The 24,300-nt window shown below is 40.2% G+C and overlaps 1 protein-coding gene and 1 pseudogene across 1 annotated transcript; both read right to left on the bottom strand.

Moving 5' to 3' along the window:
* Window positions 1-4,676: 4,676 nt before the first annotated feature.
* LOC143855835 (uncharacterized) lies at window positions 4,677-12,133 on the bottom strand. The gene is made up of 8 exons (XM_077365890.1): window positions 11,682-12,133; window positions 9,793-11,282; window positions 9,163-9,699; window positions 7,725-8,227; window positions 7,468-7,601; window positions 6,785-7,143; window positions 5,955-6,133; window positions 4,677-4,859 (listed from the first exon to the last, which is right to left on the bottom strand). The coding sequence occupies exons 1-8, from the start codon at window positions 12,131-12,133 to the stop codon at window positions 4,677-4,679; spliced, it is 3,837 nt and encodes a 1,278-aa protein (XP_077222005.1).
* Window positions 12,134-12,157: 24 nt separating this feature from the next.
* Window positions 12,158-23,224, bottom strand: LOC143855834 (silicon efflux transporter LSI2 pseudogene; annotated as a pseudogene).
* Between the last annotated feature and the right edge of the window lie 1,076 nt (window positions 23,225-24,300).

The raw sequence follows: 24,300 nt of genomic DNA, 5'->3' as shown, positions 1-24,300 counted from the left end.
GGGTTGTCAATTGCCGAAGGAAATCAATCCAAGAACAGACTTTATACCGGTTCACATTGCATTTTTCTCTGATTGAAATACTAAGAAGCTTAGCAGAAAACCCAAGAAACAGCAAAGTCACAATCCCAATGAATTCTAAATGGAATTAATTTCGACAAAGTAGATACGCATCCATAGCCACCTTCAGAAAATAAAAATATATACAAAAAAAACAAGATCAAAACCTGTGACAAGTTCTACAGTTCTCACATCCAAATAGAAACCTTGGCTAAGCAACAAAAAAAACAAAAGCCAAAGAAATTCAAAGCTTGAGTTTTTTTTTTTTTAATAAAACCCATTAAATCAAATCTTGAGTGAATTCTTAAAAACACTTCTCAATTTCTTGTAAGGTTGATTTCACATGGCAGGTTTTTAAATAGGAACCAAAGAATCATGGAAGTAAAATAAAAAAATGAATAAAAATAAAAAAAAACCCAAAATTCAAAATCATGAGAAAGTCATGACAGACTATTTATACTTCCATGGCAGTTTTTCCAAATTATAAATTTCAAAATGCTAATGAAAAACGTTTGAAACTTCAAAAGCGTAAAAAAAAAAAATTCCAGTTTTAGAAATGCCCATTGTCCCAAGTCAGAAATTCCAAAGACCCTTTTAAGGAAATCAAACCAAACCTCAAAAACCCAAGAAATCCAAACTTTCAACAATCTCTGCACTTGCTTTCATGGCTATTTGTTCACCTTAGAGACCCTCTAAACATAGAAAGAAAAGATCCCAATATCCAAAGCTAAATATCCCAAAACCCAGCAATCAAATTTCTCTTGACAATCCAAACAAAAAGGAAAAATGAGAAGATATGAACTCACCTCGTCCAAGGTTTCTACTGGACCTGAAGATTTGATCACAAATTGCAGCTTTGTATGAGGATTGAATCTTTGGCACTTCTATTATTCATGAACGTCAACCAGAAGCTTGAGAACGACGCAGTTGATTCCCTTTCCTCCCCTTTTACAAATTGGGCATAGAGTTGTGACGGAGACGATGGTGGGCGGAGTTGTAACGGGGTCGCAACAAGATACCGACGGACCTTAGGGATTGCAAAATTGGGGTTGGGGATAATCGAATATGATGATGGAGATAGAGGGTGGACGACAGTGGTGGTGGAGATAGTGGTTTTTTAAAAATGGCAGAAATGGGATGAAATCAAAGTGGGTTTGGAAGATGAAGATGATGAAATGGGTTTGGGCAAATGGAGGGATAAGAAATGTTATAGATGGGAATGGGTTTTCATTTCTCAAATTTATAGCAAGTGACCTTAGGATTTTTGGAATTGATGGAGTTGCAGAGAGGGTTTGCTGAGATAATAGATGCCGGATTCCGGTGGGACGATCGGAAGAGGTGAGATGATCGGAAAAGAATGGGTTGAGGTTAGAGATTGCAGAGATGGTAAAGGGAGACGGCGGTGGTGGTTGACTGAGGTGGAGATGGAGGTTTTTTTTCGAAATGGGTTTTTGGAGCGATGGTCGGATTGGGGGTTTTGGTTGTGGGTTACAGAGATAGAAGATGGTGGCGGTTGGAAGAAGACCGGAGGATGAAGGTGGCTCGGATTGCGGTGATGGTGGTCGGAGGTGACAGACGTGGCCGGCCGGAGTTGCAGGGAAATGGGGTTTGTGGCCGGAAGAAGAAAAATAAGAAGAAGAAGATAGAAGAAGAAGATAGAAGAGGCCGGAGCTCCGGCTTGCCGGCCGAAGGAGATGGTCGGAGATGGGGAGATGGAGAAGCACCAACACCTCACCCTCCTCTCTCTCTCCCTCTCTCTGCTTCTCTGCCCTTTTCCCCCCCTTTTTTTTTGTTTCGGTGGATGGATGCGGTTGCAGAGGAGAAGAAGGTGGATTTAATGGAGGTCGGATTTAATGGGGTTTGCCGGACATTGTGAGTTTGGGTTTTGAAGTGGGTTTGGCTTGAGTAGAAGGAGAGGGGAAGATGATGGTGGTGGTGGCTGTTGGGGAGACTTGAAAAGAGGGTTTAATGTTAGCCCAAATGGAGGAGAAGAGAGGTGGCTGGCCGGATTCCGGTGAACATCCCACCGGAGAAGAAGGGTGGTGGTAGAGAGGTTTGGGTAAAATGGGTTCTAAACTGAAGATGAAGAAGAAGAAGAAGAAGAAAAGGGGTGGTGGTTGACTAGTGGTGGGGATGGGGCTCGCCGGAGAAGGGAGAAGAGAGAAATGGCCGAGCCTCTCTCTCTCTCTGCTTCTGCAGATGGGTTTCTTAAAAAAAAAAAAGGTTGAAGATGGTGAGGTTTGGAACCAGAACTGGTTGTGGGGTTCGTTGATGATGGATAGAGGGGTAGATGGGTTTGGATTTCAGGGGTCTCTCTCTCTGCTTCCTCTCTCTCTCTGCTCCCTGGTAAATAAAAATCTCCTCTCCCTCAAAACCCTAATTCGTTGGTTTCTTAAAGAAAAAAACGAGGAAGTGATATATTCGCCCCCCCCTCCAGTTTCAATGGGCAGCCACTTCCTAGCTCAAGTAAAACTACTATTTAATTGCACGGGGGGGTGCCTGAGTAAAAAGAAGAGAGGAAAAACCATTGTGAAAAATATCTTCTTGAGGATCGATCTCAACCCTTCAAATACCCTTTATGCTCAATGGTGGGGATTTAAGGGTTTTTAACCACCTAGGGAAGCTTCCAAGGAAGCTTCCTAAGATGCTCTCCCAACTAATCCTAACCATTAACCTCCCTTAAGCTAAATTAGGGTCTAATGATTACTTGAAAAAGAAGAAAGGAATCTTTCTTATTTACAGAATTGCCCAGCTCCTGGATAATGCACCCCTCGATTATGCTGTACACTAATCTGTGTACCCCCATATCCTCCTGGACAGCCCACAATGGCTAATTTGAACTGGCTTTTCCAGATTCCAGCACAACCCCTTTTCTGGCTAAATCGCCACCCTTCTGAACTTGTACGATGACACTTTCTAAGGTTTGCTCGCTGGGCAAATTAGCTCGGATTTCGACGAAATTTTGCAGGGATTTTGGTGGGACCCTAAGCTAACTTAGGGCACAATTTGGGACCTTAGAACACTAGTTTATTAGGGCAATTAATTAGAACAAAACATAAAAGGGTTCGGTCAAAATGGGGTGTCTACAGATGCCCCTCTTTGTCAGAGTGTGCTTGTCACACGAATGGCAAAGCCGATAAGACAACGCATTTTGGCCGACCTGGTTTTAAAAAGTTAAATTTTGGATTTTTGGTTTTGGAAAAGATTTACACAAAAGCAAATTGGGGAAACGACTTTTCACCGGACTCTAATTCTGCAAGTGTACTGGTGAGGTAATCAGTCATCGACTCTTAACTCGGTGCTTGTATTGGAGATCGAAGATTTTAATTGACAAAGTAGACCCAGAATCACTCGGCTGACAACCGCGAGCCAAAACGGGTAAAGAATGTTTGAGAAGACTCAAATTTTCAATACCGGATTTCAAAACGGGTAAGGAATGTTTGAGAAGACTCAAACTTTCAATACCGGAATACAAGACGGGTAGAGAATATTTGAGAAGACCCAAATTTTTAATACCGGATTTCAAAACGGGTAAAGAATGTTTGAGAAGACTCAAACTTTCAATACCGGAGAGGATGATGATACATCGAGTTTTTATCCTGGAATCGAGAGCCAGATCATTCAAAACGGGTAAAGATTATTTGAGAAGACCCAAATTTTCAATACCGGATTTCAAAACGGGTAAAGAATGTTTGAGAAGACTCAAACTTTCAATACCGGAGAGGATGGTGATACATCGAGTTTTTATCCTTGAATCGAGAGCCAGATCATTCAAAACGGGTAAAGATTATTTGAGAAGACTCAAATTTTCAATACTGGATTTCAAAACGGTTAAGGAATGTTTGAGAAGACTCAAACTTTCAATATCGGAATACAAGACGGGTAGAGAATATTTGAGAAGACCCAAATTTTCAATACCGGATTTCAAAACGGGTAAAGAATGTTTGAGAAGACTCAAACTTTCAATACCGGAATACAAGACGGGTAGAGAATATTTGAGAAGACCCAAATTTTTAATACCGGATTTCAAAATGGGTAAAGAATGTTTGAGAAGACTCAAACTTTCAATACCGGAGATGATGATGATATCTCAAGCTTTTTATTCTGAAAATGACGGCCAGGTCGCTCCTAACACAACCTCCTAGAGGTCAGAGAGGAGGAAAGATAGTTAAAACATAGCACAGCTGGAATAGATCTGGAAATCATAACCTTTACCACAGGTATAACTCAAAGGTACTTGATGAAATTTTGCGGGCATTGGCCCATTTAAACAAATAAACCAAAACTCTGCCTATATTTTGAAAAATGCAAAACTCAATTTTAAATTCCACGAGGATTGGATTTTTCTGAAAAAAACTGATCAAGGAGCCTAGCTCGAAAGGGGATGTTCGAGCTTCTCTTATCTTTATTTGAAAAGAATAGCCATCTCAACCCTAAAGTTTTGTTCGACGTCTTTTATGACTTGGGAAACCAAGTCATAAAAGATGCCCCTAGTACGATTTTATTTCCATTACAAGATTCATAAGAGAGCCAAACGCAAGGGTTCAACTAAAGGCTTTCATTTCAAAGAAGTGCTCGAGGTTACAAAGCTTTTACAAATACAGGAAAATGGGTTCTGCTCAAAGCATTCTTCCTCCTGCACTTCGTGATAACATTCCGAATAAACTTGAAAAGTTGCCCCTTCTGAACTCTGCTCTGTTCGTCTCTGTCCGCAGGAGATGCAACTTCTTGCTTTTAAAGCTTATCACCCCAGCATCAAGAGAAGTAAAGGCTAAACTTGACCTTAAAGACCTGACTTTGACCTGACAATGAAAGATTTTGACACACGATAAACGAGACTTTGACAAATGACAGACGAAAACTTTGACAAATGTATAACATAGACTCTAAAAGAGACTGAATCTGCTTCTTAATTTGATAAATGTTTAAGGTGGTAACAGTCTACCGCTCTTAGGATCTTTTGAGTACCGTATCTAAAAGTGTTTCACTCCTCATTTCGGTATTTCAGTCATAGTTATTACCTCCTTTGGATTACTTAGTTTTAACCACTTTAACTTGAAGAAGTATCGAAAGAAATTATGCCGGCGCCTACTCAGACTCTGAAGTAATGCCAAAACGGAAGCACAATCGGCTTTCAAAAGCTTTGTCCTTTGTAAAATCACTGCCATACTGAATTGCCCCTTTTAGGGTTTCGATTCAGCGGACCGCACGGCTTAATTTTTGCCTAAGCCGCCCTTTCGGGTTTTCAACTTAGCGGGTGAATGACCCTAGCTTTTGCCTAGACCGCCCTTGCGGGTTTTCAGTCTAGCGGGTCCAAGACTCCATCATTTTTTCTTTTCTCCTTTTTTTTTATTTCTCTACAAACCTGGGCCAATAACACCCGAAGGACTTTTAGGTAGGCTTGGGTTCAAACAGGTTAACATTTGGTAAGTGTTGAGCAACTAGACCGAATCTGGACTCTCCAGACTGCCTACGTATCCCCAAAGAAAATTGGGAATCAGGTCCCACGTAGTTCGAGTTTAATATCTTTTATGACGAAAGTCATAAAAGATGCCCCTGGTTTAAGTTTGATAAAGAGGTTTTGCTTTTGGCTCAAAGGAGTTTAGTAAAAAGGGTTTTTATTTTTGAAATTTGGGTTATTGGCTTAAAAGGCTCAAGTCGTCCAAAGATGGCCTTCCAGTGTTTTAGGCGTAATATTTTTTTAACTGATCCAGGTTTATAGGTTCTGTTAATTTTTCTTCATTTTCATCGAGGAGTCTTACGGCTTTTCCCGGCAGGACTTCATCGACAATATAAGGACCAGACCAATTTGGATGAAACGTCCCTCTCAGATCAAATACCGGTGCCCTATAGGACTTCAAGACAAGATCCCCTGGCTTCAAATCTCGGACATGAACCTTCTTATTGAACGCCCTTTCGATGCGCCTTTGATACCCCTGGATATGATACAGAGCTCGTAGCCTCTTCTCATCTATCATCTGCAGTTCCTGATGCCTGGCCTTCGCCCATTCAGATTCCGGCAAGCTCGCCTCTATCATCACTCTTAGAGATGGAATGGTGAGTTCAACTGGCAAAACTGCTTCCATTCCATACACCAAAGAATACGGAGTGACACCTGTAGAAGATCTGATCGACGTCCTGTAAGCCCACAAAGCATAAGGAAGCTTGTTTGACCAGTCTTTGTAAGTTTCTGCCATCTTGCTGATGATTACCTTGATGTTTTTGTTTGCTGCTTCGACGGCTCCATTCGTCTGCGGCCTATAAGGAGACGACTTGTGATGCTTTATTGTAAACTCTTCACACAAGTGCGCTACTTCCTTCTTGAAGTGAGAACCATTATCTGAGATTAACTCATGAGGTACTCCATATCTGCAAATAATGTTTGTACGGATAAACTTCGCAACAGAGGTAGAAGTCAAAGAAGTATAAGAAGCAGCTTCAATCCACTTCGTAAAGTAGTCGATGGCAACCAAGATGTACTCATGTCCGCTGGATGACTTCGGAAATACTTTCCCAATGATATCTATTCCCCACACTGAAAACGGCCACGGCGAAGTGAGAGAATGCAACTTTGAGGGAGGTACATGAATAATATTTGCATAAACTTGACATTTATGGCACTTCTTTACAAAGGCAAAACAATCTGCTTCCATTGTAGGCCAATATAATCCAAGTCTAAGGATCTTTCTAGATAACATCTTCCCGTTCATGTGTGGTCCACAAACACCTTCATGAGTATGTTCGATAAGCTCAGCTGCTTTGTCTTCATCAACACACAAAAGCTGGATCCCATCGAAAGATCTGCGATATAACTGCCCACCACAAATAACAAAATTGGCAGCTAATCTCTGAAGGGTTCTTCGCTCTTTCCCAGAAGCCTCAGGTGGATGCCCTTCACCAGATATGAGATTCCGGATGTCTGTATACCATGGCTTTCCATTTGGACACATGGCGGCTATTTCGATAACGTTCACATGTGCTGGCTCCCATTGCAATCGCACTGTAAGTGGCTGGACCTCCATTGTTGCTGAAATGTCTAACATAGAAGCCAGTGTAGCCAAAGCATCAGCAAAATGATTCTTTGTTCTGTACAAGTGAGTAAATGTAATACTCCTGAACTTCTGGACCAAAGATTCGAGATATGCATTATACGGGATCAATCTATCTTCCCGAGTCTTCCATTTTCCATTAGTCTGGCAAATGATCAAAATAGAATCTCCAAACATATCAATGTCTTGAATCTGCAAAGCTAAGTCTGCCTCCAGTCCGGCAATACAAGCTTCATACTCTGCCATGTTGTTGGTGCACTCAAACTGCAACTTGATAGATATAGGAATATACTCCTTCTGAGGGGATACGAGTACTGTTCCTACTCCTTGACCCTAGTTATTGACTACACCATCAAAATACATTGTCCATCTGGTATTTGGAGTATCTTCTTCAACATCCATAATCTCTTCATCAGGAAATTCAGCCTTCAGGAATGCGTTCTCTTCCACAGGAGAATCAGCTAAATGTTCTGCGATGACCCGCCCTTTAACAGACTTTTGAGTGACATAAGTAATGTCGAACTCAGATAACAATAATAACCACCTTGTGGTTCTTCCAGTAAGAGCAAGCTTCTCAAACAAATACTTCAACGGATCCATCTGAGAAAGCAGAAGTACCTTGCTTGATAACAAATAATGTCTGAGCCTCTGAGTTGCCCAAACTAATGCTAGACAGATCTTCTCCAAGATTGTATACTTCACTTCGTATTCTAGCATCTTCTTGCTGATGTAGTATACTGGCCTCTCCTTCTTAGACCCTGAATCTTGCTGAGCAAGCATACAACCCATCGCCGTATCCGTGATGGATAAATACAACAATAATGGCTGACCCAGGATAACTGGGGATAAAACAAGAGGTAAGGACAAACACTGCTTAATCTTTTCAAAAGCCACCTGGCATTCGTCGGTCCATTTCTTCGATGAATTCTTCTTCAGAAGCTTGAAAATAGGCTCACAGGTCATAGTCAAATGAGCTATAAACCGTCTCAGATACTGAACTTTTCCGAGAAAACCTCGGATCTCCTTTTCGGTCCTCGGCGGTTCCATCTCCTGAATCGCTTTGATTTTCTGAGGATCTACTTCAATTCCCCTTTCGCTCACCATGAATCCAAGTAGCTTTCCTAAAGTAACCCCGAATACACACTTGCTGGGGTTCAGACGAAGCTGATACTGTCTGATTCTTTCAAAGAATTTTCTTAAAGCGACAGTATGCTCCGGTCGAGTCTTTCCCTTGACGATCATATCATCTACATAGACTTCGACTTCTTTGTGGATCATATCATGAAGAAGAGTAGTCGCAGCTCTCTGATAAGTAGCACCTGCATTCTTCAACCCAAAAGGCATTACTCTTAACAGTAAGTTCCCCACTGAGTAGTAAACGCTGTCTTGATCATATCTTCTGGCGCCATCTTAATCTGATTGTATCCCGAAAACCCATCCATAAAAGATAGCAGAGCATGACCAGCTGTATTGTCCACCAGGAGATCAATGTTTGGAAGCGGGAAATCGTCTTTCGGGCTTGCCTTGTTGAGGTCCCTGAAGTCTATACACATCCTGACCTTTCCGTCCTTTTTGGGCACCGGCACTATATTCGCTAGGCATTCTGGATATTCAACAACTTGAGTGAATTTTACTTCCAATAGCTTTTTAACTTCATCATGAACTTTTAATTCCCATTCTGTTTTAAGTTTTCGGAGTTTTTGCTTCTTTGGCTTCGCGCCAAGGATTAGAGGCAATCGATGCTGGACAATGTCCTCGCTCAATCCCGGCATGTCATCATAGGACCAAGCAAAAACCTCCTTGAACTCCTTAAGTAAAGTGATTAATTCCTCACGCTCTTCGGGAGATAAAGTTTTGCCAATTCGTATTTCCCGAATTAAGGTTTCGTCACCAATATTTACGGTTTCAATTTCCTCTTCAAGCGGTCTTGCTCGGCGACTCTCCTCTTGTTGAATCATATGTTTGATTTCAAGGGGAGTTTCGTCGGCATCCTCATCAGAGGGGGAGTCTTGATTATCATTATTAACATTATCAGTTTTAAGAGCAGATTCAGTACTTGAAATGGAAACAGGAGAAACAGAAACAGGAACGTATGTAAAAGAGTCTTTCATTTCATTCATAGAATTGGTTACATCAAGGATGGAATAGCCCACAGCAGGCATTGTATTGGACTCTAACGATGTATTCACAGACTCAACAGACAACTCAACATTGAACTCAGCCAACTCTGGCATATGTGCAGTTGAAGAAATAAACTCATCATCTAAAGTACTCTTGGACTCGACCTTATTAGAAAGAGACTTGTCACCGACTCCGGAACCATATCCAACTTCTACGGTACCTGCATCAAAAGAATCGTTAGAATAAACAAACTCAATATCAGACTGGGAAGTAGACGTATACTTAGAGACTACTGACTCTTTTGAGGAAACGGGACTATACTGAAAGACTACTCGAGGTAAAACCTGGGAGGTCCAGTTGGTCAAGGGTCCCTCGGCTAGGGTGATTAACTCTGCGGGGTTCAGAATGAATGCATCTCTGCCTATCACTGCCACCTCTGACGCTTCGGTCTCACTGCCAACCACTGCTGCCACTGGTTATTCAATTTGAAACATGCCATTCAGACAGCCCGACTCTAAAACATCGGTCTAATCAGTTTCCGATGCTTCCTCAGTAATCCGAGCACTCATTGGCGCTTCTGATAACTCTAGGTTAAAGAAAATTTCGAAACCCGGAAACCTCTGCCCTGTCACATCATCGGTCCATGGCTCAGCAAACCCGTAAAATGGAAAATTTGCCCCCTCCTTTCTGAAAACGCCGTTTCTGATCAGACTGATTGACCCCATAGGCAATTCTAGTCCCCGGCGGTGGCACTCGGCCCATTTCAGCATGTATCTTTTCATTTCCTTGACCTCCTGCTCGGTCGCCTCATATCCCAGGCCAAAGAGACCATTGAAAGTCCTGAACACAGGCCACTCAGTAGGGCCTTGATGATATTTGCCTAGCCCTGCGCCCGGAATATAACCTTGTTTACGGATCATCCTGACTAAATTCGAGTTGGTGCTAGTCAAGAAGAAAACTTCTTCGCCCATGGCCTCTTCCATGGATATGACCGACTCCTCCAGTGAAAACCCTGTCAAACTGACATCGGCTTCCTTCCCAGCTACAAGTTCTTGTGAAATCTGCCCAATCTCTAAGTCCGGGTCACCCTTTACAGTCACTACCCTGCCGTTATGAACAAACTTCAACTTTTGATGAAGGGTAGAAGGGATAACTCCGACCTTATGCAGCCAAGGTCGACCCAATAATAGCAAGAAAGAAGCTTTAATGTCCAATACTTGAAATTCGATGTCAAAGTCCTCTCCCCCAATCTGGATTTCAGTGGCCAGGGTTCCGATGACATCTCGCCGGGTGCCATCATATGCTAATATACCCTGCTCTGAGAGAATAAAATCTCCAGGCCCAAAGCCCAAAGTCGCAGCAGTACTTAATGGACAAATATTCAGAGCGGACCCATTGTCGACTAGTACTTCAGGTACCGTTTTCTTGTTGCAGATCACCGTAATTTTGAGTGACCGGGCGTGGTCGCTCCCTTCAGGAGGTAAATCATCGTCTGTGAAAGATATTACCTTGGAAGTCTTAGTCACAGCGACTAGACTTACTAACTCATCAGGAGTGATCTCAGTTGGCACCTGAGCAGCATTCAACTCTTTGAGTACAACCTTCCTGTGCTTAGACGAAGACATAAGTAAACCCCAAATGGAAACGTTTGCTTGGGTCTTCTTCAACTGCTTCAACAGATTATCTTCTTCCTCATCTGCACTCGGCCTATTCTGCCCCTGATTCTCGGCTGCTCTTACTGCTTCTGCAGGGTTTTCTGCTCTCAATTCTGCGGGCTTAAACACTCGGCCACCCCGGGTAACATGACGAAGCTCGTCACACTGATCTTCCAATAGAAGTAAATCATCTGCATCCATTCTTAGAACATACGGAGCTTCATTCATCTCTTCTTCCTCGAACTCATCCATCCTTAGAACATAAGGAGTTTCCTTTTCTGCCTCAACATCCTCACATCGAAGGACATATGGAGAGGACGACTCAGCCAAACTGGTACTGCCCCTCCAGAGGGCATAAGACCTTTCTCTTTCCATCTCTTCGATCTCTTCAGGATCAAACCTTAGAATATAAGGTTCATCAATGAGTGATTGCACAAATGAGAATGGATGGATCAAGAACTGGCTCCTCGACAAAAATAACATTCGTCGCAGGAGGAGGAATTGTACGATGATTAGGAAGGGGATTCTGAGTTACATTGGGCCTTTCCACCTCAAGCTTTCCCTTTTCTAACATAGTCTGGAGCACTTGCTTTAAGGCCAAACATCTTTCAGTGAGGTGACCCGAATTTCTGTGGTATTCACAATACTGGTCTAATCTCTAATATGTGGGCAACGGGTTGGGTACTGGCCTAATATCAGGTAGTCTGATTTTATTATCCCTTATCAACTTTTTCAGAATCATAGGTAAAGGGTATGGGAGTGGATCAAAGTGCTTGGCCGCTGGGCGAACATAGTTTACGTGGTCAACTTCTTCTGTGCGACCACGGGTCTCTTTCCTTCCCTAATGTCTGATGGCAGTCTGGCCCTCAGACCCTTGGCTATTGCATCCTCAGTCCTCGTCCCGGTCTTAATCAGATGGTCAAAATCGGTGTAATGCTGAGGGGACATGAAATGGAAATATTGCGGCGACAAACTCTTAATCACCAGCTTGATCTGATCTTCTTCTGATAGCCTCTCACTCAGTTGGGTAGAATTTCGACGCCAACGACGGATGAAAAAGGTAAAGGTTTCTAGTGGACCTTGCTTTAACTGCTTGAGGTCCCTCTTGGTAACCTCTATCCCTTCTTCCATAGAAAACTGCTCTACAAATTTGTTGGAGATGCTTTGCAAGGTCTTCACCTCTTCGGCTCTCCGACGCAGAAACCACTTCTTTGCGACCCCAGTAAGAGACATTGGAAAGACCCTGGCCATTTGTTCAGGAGCTAACCCATACTGCTACGACAGCTCGATGAACCACCTCATATGATTCCGGGGACACCCAGTCCCATCATATTTGTCATAATCGGGGGTTTTGAATTTCGGGGGCAAGGTGACTCCAGGAGACATTATCAGCTCGGATATGTCGAACTGCTTTGGGCCTTGATGCTTCAAGCTTTCCATTTCTTTCATCAGCCTCTCCACTTGATCAGCCACCTGCTTTTCCTTATTATACGGGGCCGTATCTGGAATGCAATATTCTTCAGCGTACTGCCCTTCTTCTAGGTCGACGTCCACTAGTGAAATGAAAGGATGGTTCAAATTTGCAGGGCTGGGATTTGCCGGTATAACGGGAGGGGATTGAACCGCAGGTGCTCTAGAAGTAGAGACCTTTTCATTAGACTGGGCTTTCATTTGGGCCATCTCTTCTTTCATAAAGGCCATATCCTGGGTAAGATTCACCATCATCTCTTGAATTTTAGTTAGCGCATCATTGGGTTCAGCCATTTGGACAGATTCTAGGGATTCAGATGATTCAGATAAAGAGGATGCAGATTGTTCAGGTAAGGTTAGCGGTTCAAATTGACGAATGAGTCTAGACGTGGTTGACTGTCTAGACCACGCAGGTTGACTGACACCTGAGGGAGCGATGTTTGCTCGATTTTAGAATCCTGAATTGGAAATTAACATACTAAATTAAAACGATAACCATTGAGATAGAGTATTCTGTACCAAATAAGATAAGAGAAAATCACAAATGCTATTCCATTGATCAATAGTCAAACTATAGTTACAATCAAAACATTAATCTTTGTTAATAATTGGATGAAAGTAACTATTTACAATGAAATTTGAAGAAATTAAAAAGATAATTTTATGAAAAGGAATCTTCAAAGCTCTTCGATCCGAGCTCTCTTGTCCACGAGCTTTCCTGGTAATTCCCCACATCGGACCTTAGATATTAAGGCAAATCTCCTCTCTACGACCTTGTTTCTCCAAGCAGCCACAATGGTATTGATGAGATCAGGAGATAGCTTTTCGCAAGGAGGAGGTGCTACAGTTCCGGGAGGACATGGGCATCCCGTGATCTGATGAAGCAAACGGGTTGGTGCATAAAAGGTTGACTTTTCCAAACCCATAAGATACACAAAGGGATATGGGTGGGTGCTAGTGATAACGTGCAAGCATGAATGACTCACCAAATGAAATTGATCCTTCTCCACGTGCTGCAACCAATTATGCCACTCATCAATGGATTGGGGTTTATTGGCCATTGGTTGCCACGAAAGGTGATCCTTGAGGGTGTACTGAAGGGAGCTCTGCGGCCGAAGGATGGTGAGTTTTTCACAAAGCCACAAATAAAGCAGTTTGACACACCCAAAGAAATTATCATGAACCTCCTGACGAGCAATAAGGTCCAGTCCGGAGAAAGTTTATGCTAGTATGGTGGGAACAGGATTCCTTCCTTCATTGATTTGATCCACCACAGCTAACAAGGCCAAAGGAGCATTATAAGAATCTCCACGAACGACATAACGCGCGAAGACACCGAAAATCAAGGCGCTGCGCCGACAACTCTGAAAACGGGAGTCGACAGGGTCGATATTTTTAGAAAAAAGTTTGATGAGGTCCTGAACTTGCACACCTGTGTCTGTAAAGTATGACAGAGCGTCAACCGTGGTATTTTTGAACAACTTGCAGAAAATGGAATGAGGGTCATCTAGACTCAGAGGTTGGACCCAGAGTCCTTCCTATGGGAGCTCCAATAAGACGCACCAATCTTCAAAGATAGGACAAAATTCAAATGAACCGAATCTAAAGACATGAAGAGTAGGATCCCAAATATTGGCAGCTGCTTGGAGAAACTTCCAGTCTATGCCGAGTATGCTCAAATGATTGAATGTACTAATAAACTTCTCGGCCATGCTCCGCTTTGAATGCTCACGCGGAAGAGTTTTAATAGTCTCCTTTATCCAACTCTTCAACACGTTGTTCGCCATGATCAAACCTAACACTCATACAATGACAAAATCAGAGAGAATGGAGATATCCATAAACAAATGATAAGGATAAACTTGATGATCAATTATAAGGGGAGGATACAATCGGCGACACCAAATTTTTCATCAGTGATCAAAGATGATCGGCGAATAAGGAAATAAATCACAGCCACAAAATGACAGAAGTAGGTCATAGACCGGATTTAAATCCAGCGATGAATACCAATAACTATACGATCGATGAGATCAAAGTGATAGACTGTGGCCATATGGACAGTGACAAGCTACCGGTCAGATCTCAAGACGAGATAAGTATATAGACAAGCATATATCTTAATCAATAATAGATGCAAAAATTGAATCTATGACACAACAAAAGAATAAATATACAATCAACGAGTAGCAAATAAATTGTGGCCACGAGAACGACATGTACAGGCCACGCACTTAGTGAAACTGAAAGGGTGCAAATACAGCTGACCGAACCTGAAGTTTTTACCAAAAAAAATGGGTTCTAAGCTAATTGAGGCTATGACTGGGAATCAGAACAAGGTAAACTGACTCTAAAGAATAGCAGTCATGCTTAAAAATATTTTGCAAAAAATTCAGCGGCATAACGGCTAGACAAGAGAGTCAAGATAAGGTAACTCATGGCTTTCCTAACTCTACGAAATAGCGGTCATGCTCGAAAATGGTCTGGATAAAATCCGACAGCATAACGACGCTAAACAAGAAAGTCAAGGTAAGGTGAACTCATGGTTTCTCCTAACTCTAAGAAGTAGCAGTTATGCTCAAAAGTGGTCTGGACAATATCCGGCAGCATAACGGCTACACCAAGAATTCCCACAGCTCAACCAAAGGGTATGCGAATAATGGGGGTAAGATAAGCTTGAAATATGGTCATTAGATAATGGCGATCAACTGAAGGGCTGACCCAGGGTGAGAACCTACGACAACAGGTCAAATCCAATGGACAACAGATCAAAGGACAGATCAAGGCCACAGTAACGACAAGCAAAAACCACTGACTAAATTTAGATCGGAACAGAGAATGGATATAACCAATTGAAATGAATAAGGAACTCTAACTAAGAGAACCCTAATATACATAATCAGTATATATATATATATGTATATACACATATACATATATCCTAACCAGGGGCACCAGCCCTAATCTATCTAACGGAGTCGAGAAAGTCTCGACTTGCGACAGACCAGTGAGTGTACTAAGACCGTGCTGTAGCCACGCAAGGTGAGCTACCCTAGTCTACAGATGGGACAAGGCTCCTAACTCTAGGCTTCACATGCGTGAGCAACACATGTTCAACGCTAAATAAATGCAAAATATACATATATAAACACGGGTACTTCATAGTTGGGTTTCACTAAGTCAGTACGTATATACATAATATATAAAACAAAGTAGGGCTCCAGACTCAATCTATCGGGTACTATGCGTATGAAACATACCTAATATGTATAACACAAGTACACCTAGTGTTATTGTGGGACCCGATCCCGCGAGAGGGGTGGGGCGCGTGCCGCCACGCACTCTCACTTGGTCTCTCGTGCCCACGCGATTGGCGTGTGCTCTTTTATGATTGATTTTAATTCATCTTTTATGTGAACTTAGGATCACTAAGGCAATCCGAATTCCACACAAAAGAGACTGACAGAGTCGGCACCTAGATGTGGGATCTAGGACCCATAATTAACCAGAAATCTAGACTCGCTACCTGGTTACAAGAATAGAAGGTATGGGAAGTTATCCACCACATGCACCATTCCTGCCCGATAATCGGTCTTCGATTCCAAAAGTTAACTCTTTTGAATTTATTTTAAATGGCTCATTCAACTCTTTGTTAATATGCGAACTATGTGACATGCATCCTAAAATCTAATTTCAATGTAGATCCTAAGTGATTTAATTAAGCATTCACAATAAAATAAATATACAAAACTCCACATTTGTTGTGGAGCCGACTCGCAGTTGGTATGCCATCAGACATCCAAGCTGCCTACGTACCCAAGCCTCACTGGGATCAGAGTCGACGTAGTTCGGTGCACCTAAGCTAAGCTACTTATGCCTAACTCATCTAAGACACCGATCTAGACTGGATTGACTATTTCAACAGTTTTAAGAGAAGTTATTTAATTCAAGTTGAAGATTTTATTATCTTAAGATTTCATCTAAGATGCTATATGATCCTATCTAAGTGCAAGTTGTCCCTTAGACTAATGCAGGTTAACCTACATCCTAGATAACTAGGCTTGTCCTAGGGAAAATTTGGGTGACTAGTGTAACTAGATCTATGGCACGGTTGCTATCTATAGCAAACGCTCGTGATGAGGCTAGACTCCTAACTCTAGAACTCCCTAACACCTAGGACTCCCTGAAACCTAGGACACGACCTGACATAAGTGTTCCTAAGTTGGGCTCTAATGGTTCTTATATCGGAAACCATAATCCAATGGTTCTGAAAGACTCGAGACAAATCGATTCAAGTTCTTGAAGTTAATGAATTTCAGATTTTAAGGATTTTCAGTTTCTGGACATTTAAGGAATACCAAAGGCTCTATGGTTCACAAATTTTGACATCGAATCACAACCATGGAAGGGAATCGTGTTCTCAACCCTTGTATAATTTAGCACGTAAATTATAGTATCTTATTGCCTGGCATATTTCTCAGGATTTCCGTGGACAGTGGACCTCGAAGCCAATATCATACTATAATTTACGCACACCAATTATGCTGGATCGATCGCAATTAGTATACGATTATGGTTACGATCTCGGCAGTTATATTGTCACAACATAGCCAATTTACAAAGGCAATCTACGAACCCTAAGGTTTCTGTTTCAAAAAGTTAGGGATTGAATTTATGATGAAAATTTAAGGTTTTTTGGAGATTTTTACTGACTTTTCTATTGATTTGCTATTAAATTGTGATTTAATATCATTAAGACCAGATTGTTAAGAATACACAGTAAGCCTAAGCAATCAAACTCCAAATTAGTTAAAACTTTTCCAGTAACAAGATATGGATAATTTTAGCTTACGGGAAACTTTTCATGAATTATTACTAAGATTTGATATCCATTTCTGATTTTCCAAAATTTAAATCAGATTATAGATTAACACATCAACTTGTAGCATATCAATTTTTCAAATTAATCCAAAATTTCACAGAATAAAGATAATCATGAGATTAGACTACTGTATGACTTTCATGAACTTTTATTACGATTTGATGCCAATTGAAATTCACACAAAAATCGGATGAAACCAAAGAATTACTTAAAAAGCAAACCTAATAGTATCCTAAAATCAAATAAAAAATTCCAGTACATATATAATAGATTATAAAATTTTCTATCAAAATTTTAAAACTTAAAAATTAAATCTCCTCCAAAAAATCGATTTTTAAATAGAAAAGGGGGATTTGTTTCCTAGAAATTGAAACCCATTTATTAAAATAAATTACAAAACCATATTAAAATTTTGCAAAACCAATTTAAAATTTTTATCTAGCATTCCAGTAACCTAAGTTACTGGTTTGTAAAGAAAAATTTAAACATTTACTAATTTAATACGAAAAAGAATTACGGCACGTAAAACGAAAAAGCGATTAGAAAAGAAATAAAAAAACCTTTTTTCAAAAAAAAGATCTCACGAAAAATTCAATTTATTATTGAAAATTAATTCTGGAGAATTTCATTAATTTTTAAAATATTTTGATATTTATTAAAAATTGCTGAAATTTAAAATCATTTAAAACCGGATTAAAAAAAATAAAATAAAATCCGAAAATTTTCGGGTATTCTGGAAATCAAAACATTAGTTTGGAAATAAAATTTTATAAATTTTGGACATGGTTTGATATACTTTTGGATTCGTTCATCTAGAAATAACCCCTTTCGAGGTTATTGTTTGAAAATTAGAATGAAAATTAAAACGGCCAAACCGTGATTGAAAATTAAGTTTCTAGTGGTATTTTATTTTATATAAATCCCCAAAAATATCAGTTTTTAAAGAAATCTACGTTTTCTAACACTTGCTTTGATAATTCTATTTAAATCCATATTGAATAAAAAACGAAAGAAAATCATTATTAAATGGAGCAAATTTAATTTTTGGATCAAATTTTGGATTTTAAAAACTCATAATCTATATTATAACATACTGGAATTTCAAGAAAAAATTCATTGATTTGATCTATCAAAAATAAAACCCTAGCATGCTTTTCTACTTTTGATATTACAAAGATAAAAATCCTACCGTTGATCGCGCTCCTTGTCTCTAGGGTGCGTAGATCCGAGGTATACGCTTTGTCGCACCCTTTTATATAATGAAGAAGACCCAAAGAACACTCTAATAATTCTTGATTGTGTGATGCCTTGGAGAAGAAGAAGGAATTCAAGAATTCCTTTTGTGAAGAGCCCTTGAGAGAGAGATCACACTTCAAGAGAAAAGATATTTTTTTCTTCTTCTTCTTGGGAGGAGAGAGAAAAAAACGAATTTTGATCTTTTTCCAATCTTTTTTAGGATTGTTTGCTTTGATTTTTATACAAAAAAGCTAGGGTTAAGAGAGAAATAGTAGTTCCTAATGTGAGAGCTCTCATTTTTGGCTTGTTTCCAAATTTCCCCTCTTGATTGCTTTCTTTCTTGTTTCCAAATTGGATTTGATTCCAATCTTAATTTACTGTCAATCAAGACATGCTATTCTTTATTCCACATTGCTTCTTTGGAAGAAAACCTTTTTTAAGCAATCATTCCTCTTTTCCTTCTTTCCTTCTTTTCTTTTTTTTATTCTTTTTATTTTTCTTTTAACAAATATGATGTCACCATTGTGACATCATCAAGGTTAGATGCTCAATTCATGTGGGTCAGCCATGTGGGGCGCCCACCATGGTGGTTGAACCATATGGGTGAACCCACATGAGCTCCATCTTTACGGGCTTTAGCCCAATGGGCCATTTCACACGGGTTTCGGGTTTTTCCGTAAAAATTCAATAAAATCTTTCTAAATTCAACATTCTATATGTGGACCCAACCCATTTGACATTTATGGTGCATCCCTCACACTTGATTAAACCATCTTTTTTGGGAAAATAATTTTCGGACCAAAATGCCCCTATTTGACAATTACACATCCAAATGTGACCAAAATAACCTTAAATTGGTTCACCCCTAAAGGGAAATGTTAAAAATGGAAAGTCTTTGTGATCAAACTTCAAAAATAAAAACTTTTAAAGTTGGGTCCTTTTGATGAACAATATCAAATAGGATCATTTGGTACCCCTTGAAAATACCCAAAATGCCCTCAACACTTAGAATTTCCAAATTAAGCAAAACTCCTGAGAAATTCTAAATTTAGCAGGTTTTCCAAAATTCAGGAAATCGTTCATAATCTCTCAGACATATTTCGTGGATCAAAAGAATTACACAGGAAAATATCAACTTACCCCGATGTGCTAGAATTTGGCGAGACTAGGGAAAACCCTGAGAAATTCTAAAAATAACAGATTTTTAAAAATTTATGAACGGATTCAAGATTTCTTAAACAAAACTTAGGGACCAAATATGATATGTTTGGAAATGTCTAATAATCCATCAGGTGTACCCTCGAGATGGTTTTGGACATATGAGAAATGATTGAAATATCCATAAGATGATGAAAATGTGGAAGCCCCATGAGTTTCTAAAAATAGCAGCTTTTTCAAAATTTGTAAAATCACTCAAGATTTCTCAAATATAACTCGGGGGTCAAACGAGACACATCGGGAATGACCAACATACCCCTGCACTTCAAAATACGCAAAAGTGAGGGAAACCCTGAAAATTCTAAAAATAGCACGTTTTTTTCATTTACTTGGAAACTTAAACTTTCATCTTCTAGAGGCCAAAGGAACCCCCTAGAGACCTTCAGGATCGCGAATTAACTTCAAAACTCCCATAATGAGGTGAAATCTACCCTAAAATGCATAGATGCCTAATCTAATGCTGAATACGGACTCAAGACTTGATGATACTACCGAATTTTTCGCTTTTAAAGCGTAGCAAAATGGGGGTGTCTACAGTTATACATAGTATGCTTCATTGCTCATCGGCTATTGTAAACACAAGTACACCTAGTGTTTACGGCTGCAGCACCGGCGCATAGCTTGGAAATAGATTCAACAGTACCATGAGGATGTAATAACATCCCAGTCAGGCACGCATTGAATCTATCCCGTGGAGCCAATAATGAAAAACAATGAAAAACAATGAAAGAAATAAAAAATATGACAATGCATGATGTGCAGTGTGTGAATCCTTTGTTTTAATTACGCACCTATCTGGTGCCCCTGGATTCTAAGCGAAAAGGTTCCCATTTAAAAATGATTTTAACCCAAATTCCTCCAAAGTTAGTGAAAATGGCATTTTTAAAGAGTTAGGCAATATTTCAAGAACTCCCCAGCAGAGTCGCCAGCCTGTGGACCCCGATCTGAGATAGGATGAATGAGGGAACGTGTCCCTAACACCCTCCTCTAGATCTCCACAACGTGAAGGAGAGCTCTGCCAAGGAACTCTCGAAACGGATGCCACCCTCACAGCATAGCATGAGTGGCGATATAAAAAGAAAGAGATACATCCTGATCCGGAGCCAGGGCTCGAAACCAAGATATATCTAAAAATAACTCAGAGTCGCCATCCATGGACACGCCATGGAACCAAAACAAAATGCTCTGTTTGAAATGGATAACCAGAGATACAAAAGGTCCGTGCCTGATGACGAATGGAGAAGGTCCGAAGAGCGCCCCCAATTCGCCCGAGTGCGAACACTTGGTCTCTTATGCCATTTATTATTAACCTCGAAGAGTTTTGGGCAAAAAACATGTGAAATGGGAACACGCATCTCCGAGAAAACGTCTATCTAATCATGCATGTCTCAGAGATGAAAATAAGCACACACAAAAGAACCGAAATAAATGTCACCTAATGATAACTAGGTTATGAGTGACATGCTAATAGGTGTTTAAGTTCTTATGGGCAAACACATGCATGCTACAGCTAAAGGTATAGGATCAGTACAAGAAAGTAAGAAAACACATCAATACAATAATTACACAACAAATCCTAAGACTCTAAATGATTAGCCCGAGTCCTCGGATGGTCTGATGTTCATCCAAGGAAGCCTACGTATCCCCGCCTCCACGAGAATCAAGGCAACGTAGTTCTTCGCGCCTATTCTAAGCTAGGATGCCTAAGACACCTAGACCTCTATCTTAGACTCGATCTAAAAGACCGGACTAGTTACTAAAGCTTCTTGAACGATTATTTAAATTCCAGTGAATTGTAGATTTTAGGACACCCTACATGCCCTAACTAAATACAGGTTAGCCCTAAGCTAATGCAGGTGGTTCCTACAATATATGTGTAACTAGGCTGTATTTCCTAAGGAAAACAATGGGATAACTAGCGCATTCTAGACCTAGTCATCAGTCGGCAATGTGAATCACCAACTGACCGGACGGAGGCGCTCCTATAACTCTAGGACAAACCCCTAACTCTAAAACAAACACAAACAAGCACACAACAAATCAAAGACAAACTCTTAACTCTAAAAATCTCTATTTTGGACAAACTCCTAACTCTAGAGGAAGCTTGTTGAAAACAATGTTTTGAACAAAAAGGGTTAAAGCATTTATTTACAAAGTTTGGCTGGACCTGGGATAAGAATCCCAAGCTGCACTACGTACCTCGTGAAAGAGGATCAAGCCAACGTAGTTCGAAAGCAAACTTTCCTAAACTACGCTAAAAGAAACACTCAATACTTTAGATTTTTTTTAAGGTTTTTTATGTTTTCAAATGTTTTTTTTTATGTTTTAAATTTCTAATATTTTTGGATTTTAAAGCTTTTCTAATGCTCTGAACCTTTAAATGTTTTCAATCTTAAAGGGAACACGTAAGAACACCTAAGCATAACCACAAACTAGGGCAAAGCCCTAGAGCAAAAGGGGAAACCCTGAATAAGCAACTAGCGTCTCAAAGAGACGAACCACAACAAGTAAAGAAGTGTCCCAAGAACAGAGAAAACAATTTAAGATCCCAAGCAGGGAAGGCTCTAATAAGACTGAGTTAGTCTCGAATCAAGAAGAATGACAATTCTAAAGGAGAAACTCCTAACTAGAAAAACTCCAAAGAGAGGGACAAATGAGTCAATGACTCTCTAATAACGCTATCAAGAAAAAAACTCGCTCTAAAAGAGGAGGCCACTCTAACATGAGGCTAGGTAAGCCTCCTAAAGGGGAAACTCTCTATATGAGACAAGGCTTGTCTCCGAGACACAAATGACGTAAACATCTGATGAGACTGGGCAAGTCTCCTATATACAAAGGGGGGAGATGCTACTTGGACTGAGCAAGTCCCCTAAGGATGGGCTTGGGCTAGCGCCTTCATCGCCCTTTTCAACAGACAATAACCTCCAAAACATGCATAGAAGAATAACAGCATTGACTACTACACCCAATAACATTGCAAGAATGATACCCACTACGAATTTTCCAAAAGAAATCTTACTCTGAACAGCTATAACCAAGTTCTGTGGACTCCCAATCGGAGTTGCGGACGACCCAATATTCGCACTTGAAGCAAAGGCTAGAAGGAAAGGTTGAGGTGGCAAATTATGTTGCATAGCAACTTTCAAAACGAATTTCGATAGAACGACGCAGGTGGTGTCGTTAGTGAATAGAGCACTTGAAAGGGCAGATATGATGCAAATTCGACAGAGTAAGTCTTTGCCACCTTTGCTTTTCCATAAGAGGAATCTACCCAAGTATTTGAACATATCGGCTCATTCAAGATAGACACTAACAACCATAGCTCCGAATAGGAGGCCGAGACTCGGAAGGTCAATTGCAGCATAAGCTTGGTCTGGGATTATGACTCTGAAGATGACCATTAGCATGGCTCCCAAAAGGGAGCCTGCGATTCTTCCAATGGGTAGAAGAGGGACGGCGGGGAAAACTGCCAAGACCCAGAATATTGCAAAGGCAATTGAGCCTAGAACTACTTTTACTGCTGCCGCCATGGCCATTTTTACTACCGTGGGTTGTCAATTGCTGAAGGAAATCAATCCAAGAACAGACTTTATACTGGTTCACATTGCATTTTTCTCTGATTGAAATACTAAGAAGCTTAGCAGAAAACCCAAGAAACAGCAAAGTCACAATCCCAATGAATTCTAAATGGAATTAATTTCGACAAAGTAGATACGCATCCATAGCCACCTTCAGAAAATAAAAATATATATAAAAAAAAACAAGATCAAAACCTGTGACAAGTTCTACAGTTCTCACATCCAAATAGAAACCTTGGCTAAGCAACAAAAAAAACAAAAGCCAAAGAAATTCAAAGCTTGAGTTTTTTTTTTTTTTTTGAATAAAACCCATTAAATCAAATCTTGAGTGAATTCTTAAAAACACTTCTCAATTTCTTGTAAGGTTGATTTTCACATGGCAGGTTTTTAAATAGGAACCAAAGAACCATGGAAGTAAAATAAAAATATGAATAAAAATAAAACAAACCCAAAATTCAAAATCATGAGAAAGTCATGACAGACTATAAATACTTCCATGGCATTTTTTCCAAATTATAAATTTCAAAATGCTAATGAAAAACGTTTGAAACTTCAAAAGCATAAAAAAAAAATTCCAGTTTTAGAAATGCCCATTGTCCCAAGTCAGAAATTCCAAAGACCCTTTTAAGGAAATCAAACCAAACCTCAAAAACCGAAAAAATCCAAACTTTCAACAATCTCTGCACTTGCTTTCATGGCTATTTGTTCACCTTAGAGACCCTCTAAACATAGAAAGAAAAGAACCTAATATCCAAAGCTAAATATCCCAAAACCCAGCAATCAAATTTCTCTTGACAATCCAAAGAAAAAGGAAAAATGAGAAGATATGAACTCACCTCGTCCAAGGTTTCTACTGGACCTGAAGATTTGATCACAAATTGCAGCTTTGTATGAGGATTGAATCTTTGGCACTTCTATTATTCATGAACGTCAACCAGAAGCTTGAGAACGACGCAGTTGATTCCCTTTCCTCCCCTTTTACAAATTGGGCATAGAGTTGTGACGGAGACGATGGTGGGCGGAGTTGTAACGGG

This window comes from Tasmannia lanceolata, unplaced genomic scaffold (genome assembly GCF_043159265.1).
Source record: "Tasmannia lanceolata isolate RefF3 unplaced genomic scaffold, GAP_Taslan_0.1 ptg000023l, whole genome shotgun sequence".
In the NCBI taxonomy this organism is placed as follows: Eukaryota; Viridiplantae; Streptophyta; class Magnoliopsida; order Canellales; family Winteraceae; genus Tasmannia; species Tasmannia lanceolata.
This window is presented reverse-complemented; position numbering and strand designations above follow the sequence as displayed.

Coding starts and splice junctions, on each gene's coding strand:
- LOC143855835 (XM_077365890.1), bottom strand. CDS start 12,133: ATGGCCAGGGTCTTTCCAATGTCTCTTACTGGGGTCGCAAAGAAGTGG. Junction 9,700..9,792: donor GTTATCAGAAGCGCCAATGA/GTGCTCGGATTA, acceptor TTGAATAACCAG/TGGCAGCAGTGGTTGGCAGT. Junction 6,134..6,784: donor TATCGAACATACTCATGAAG/GTGTTTGTGGAC, acceptor GAATGGAAGCAG/TTTTGCCAGTTGAACTCACC.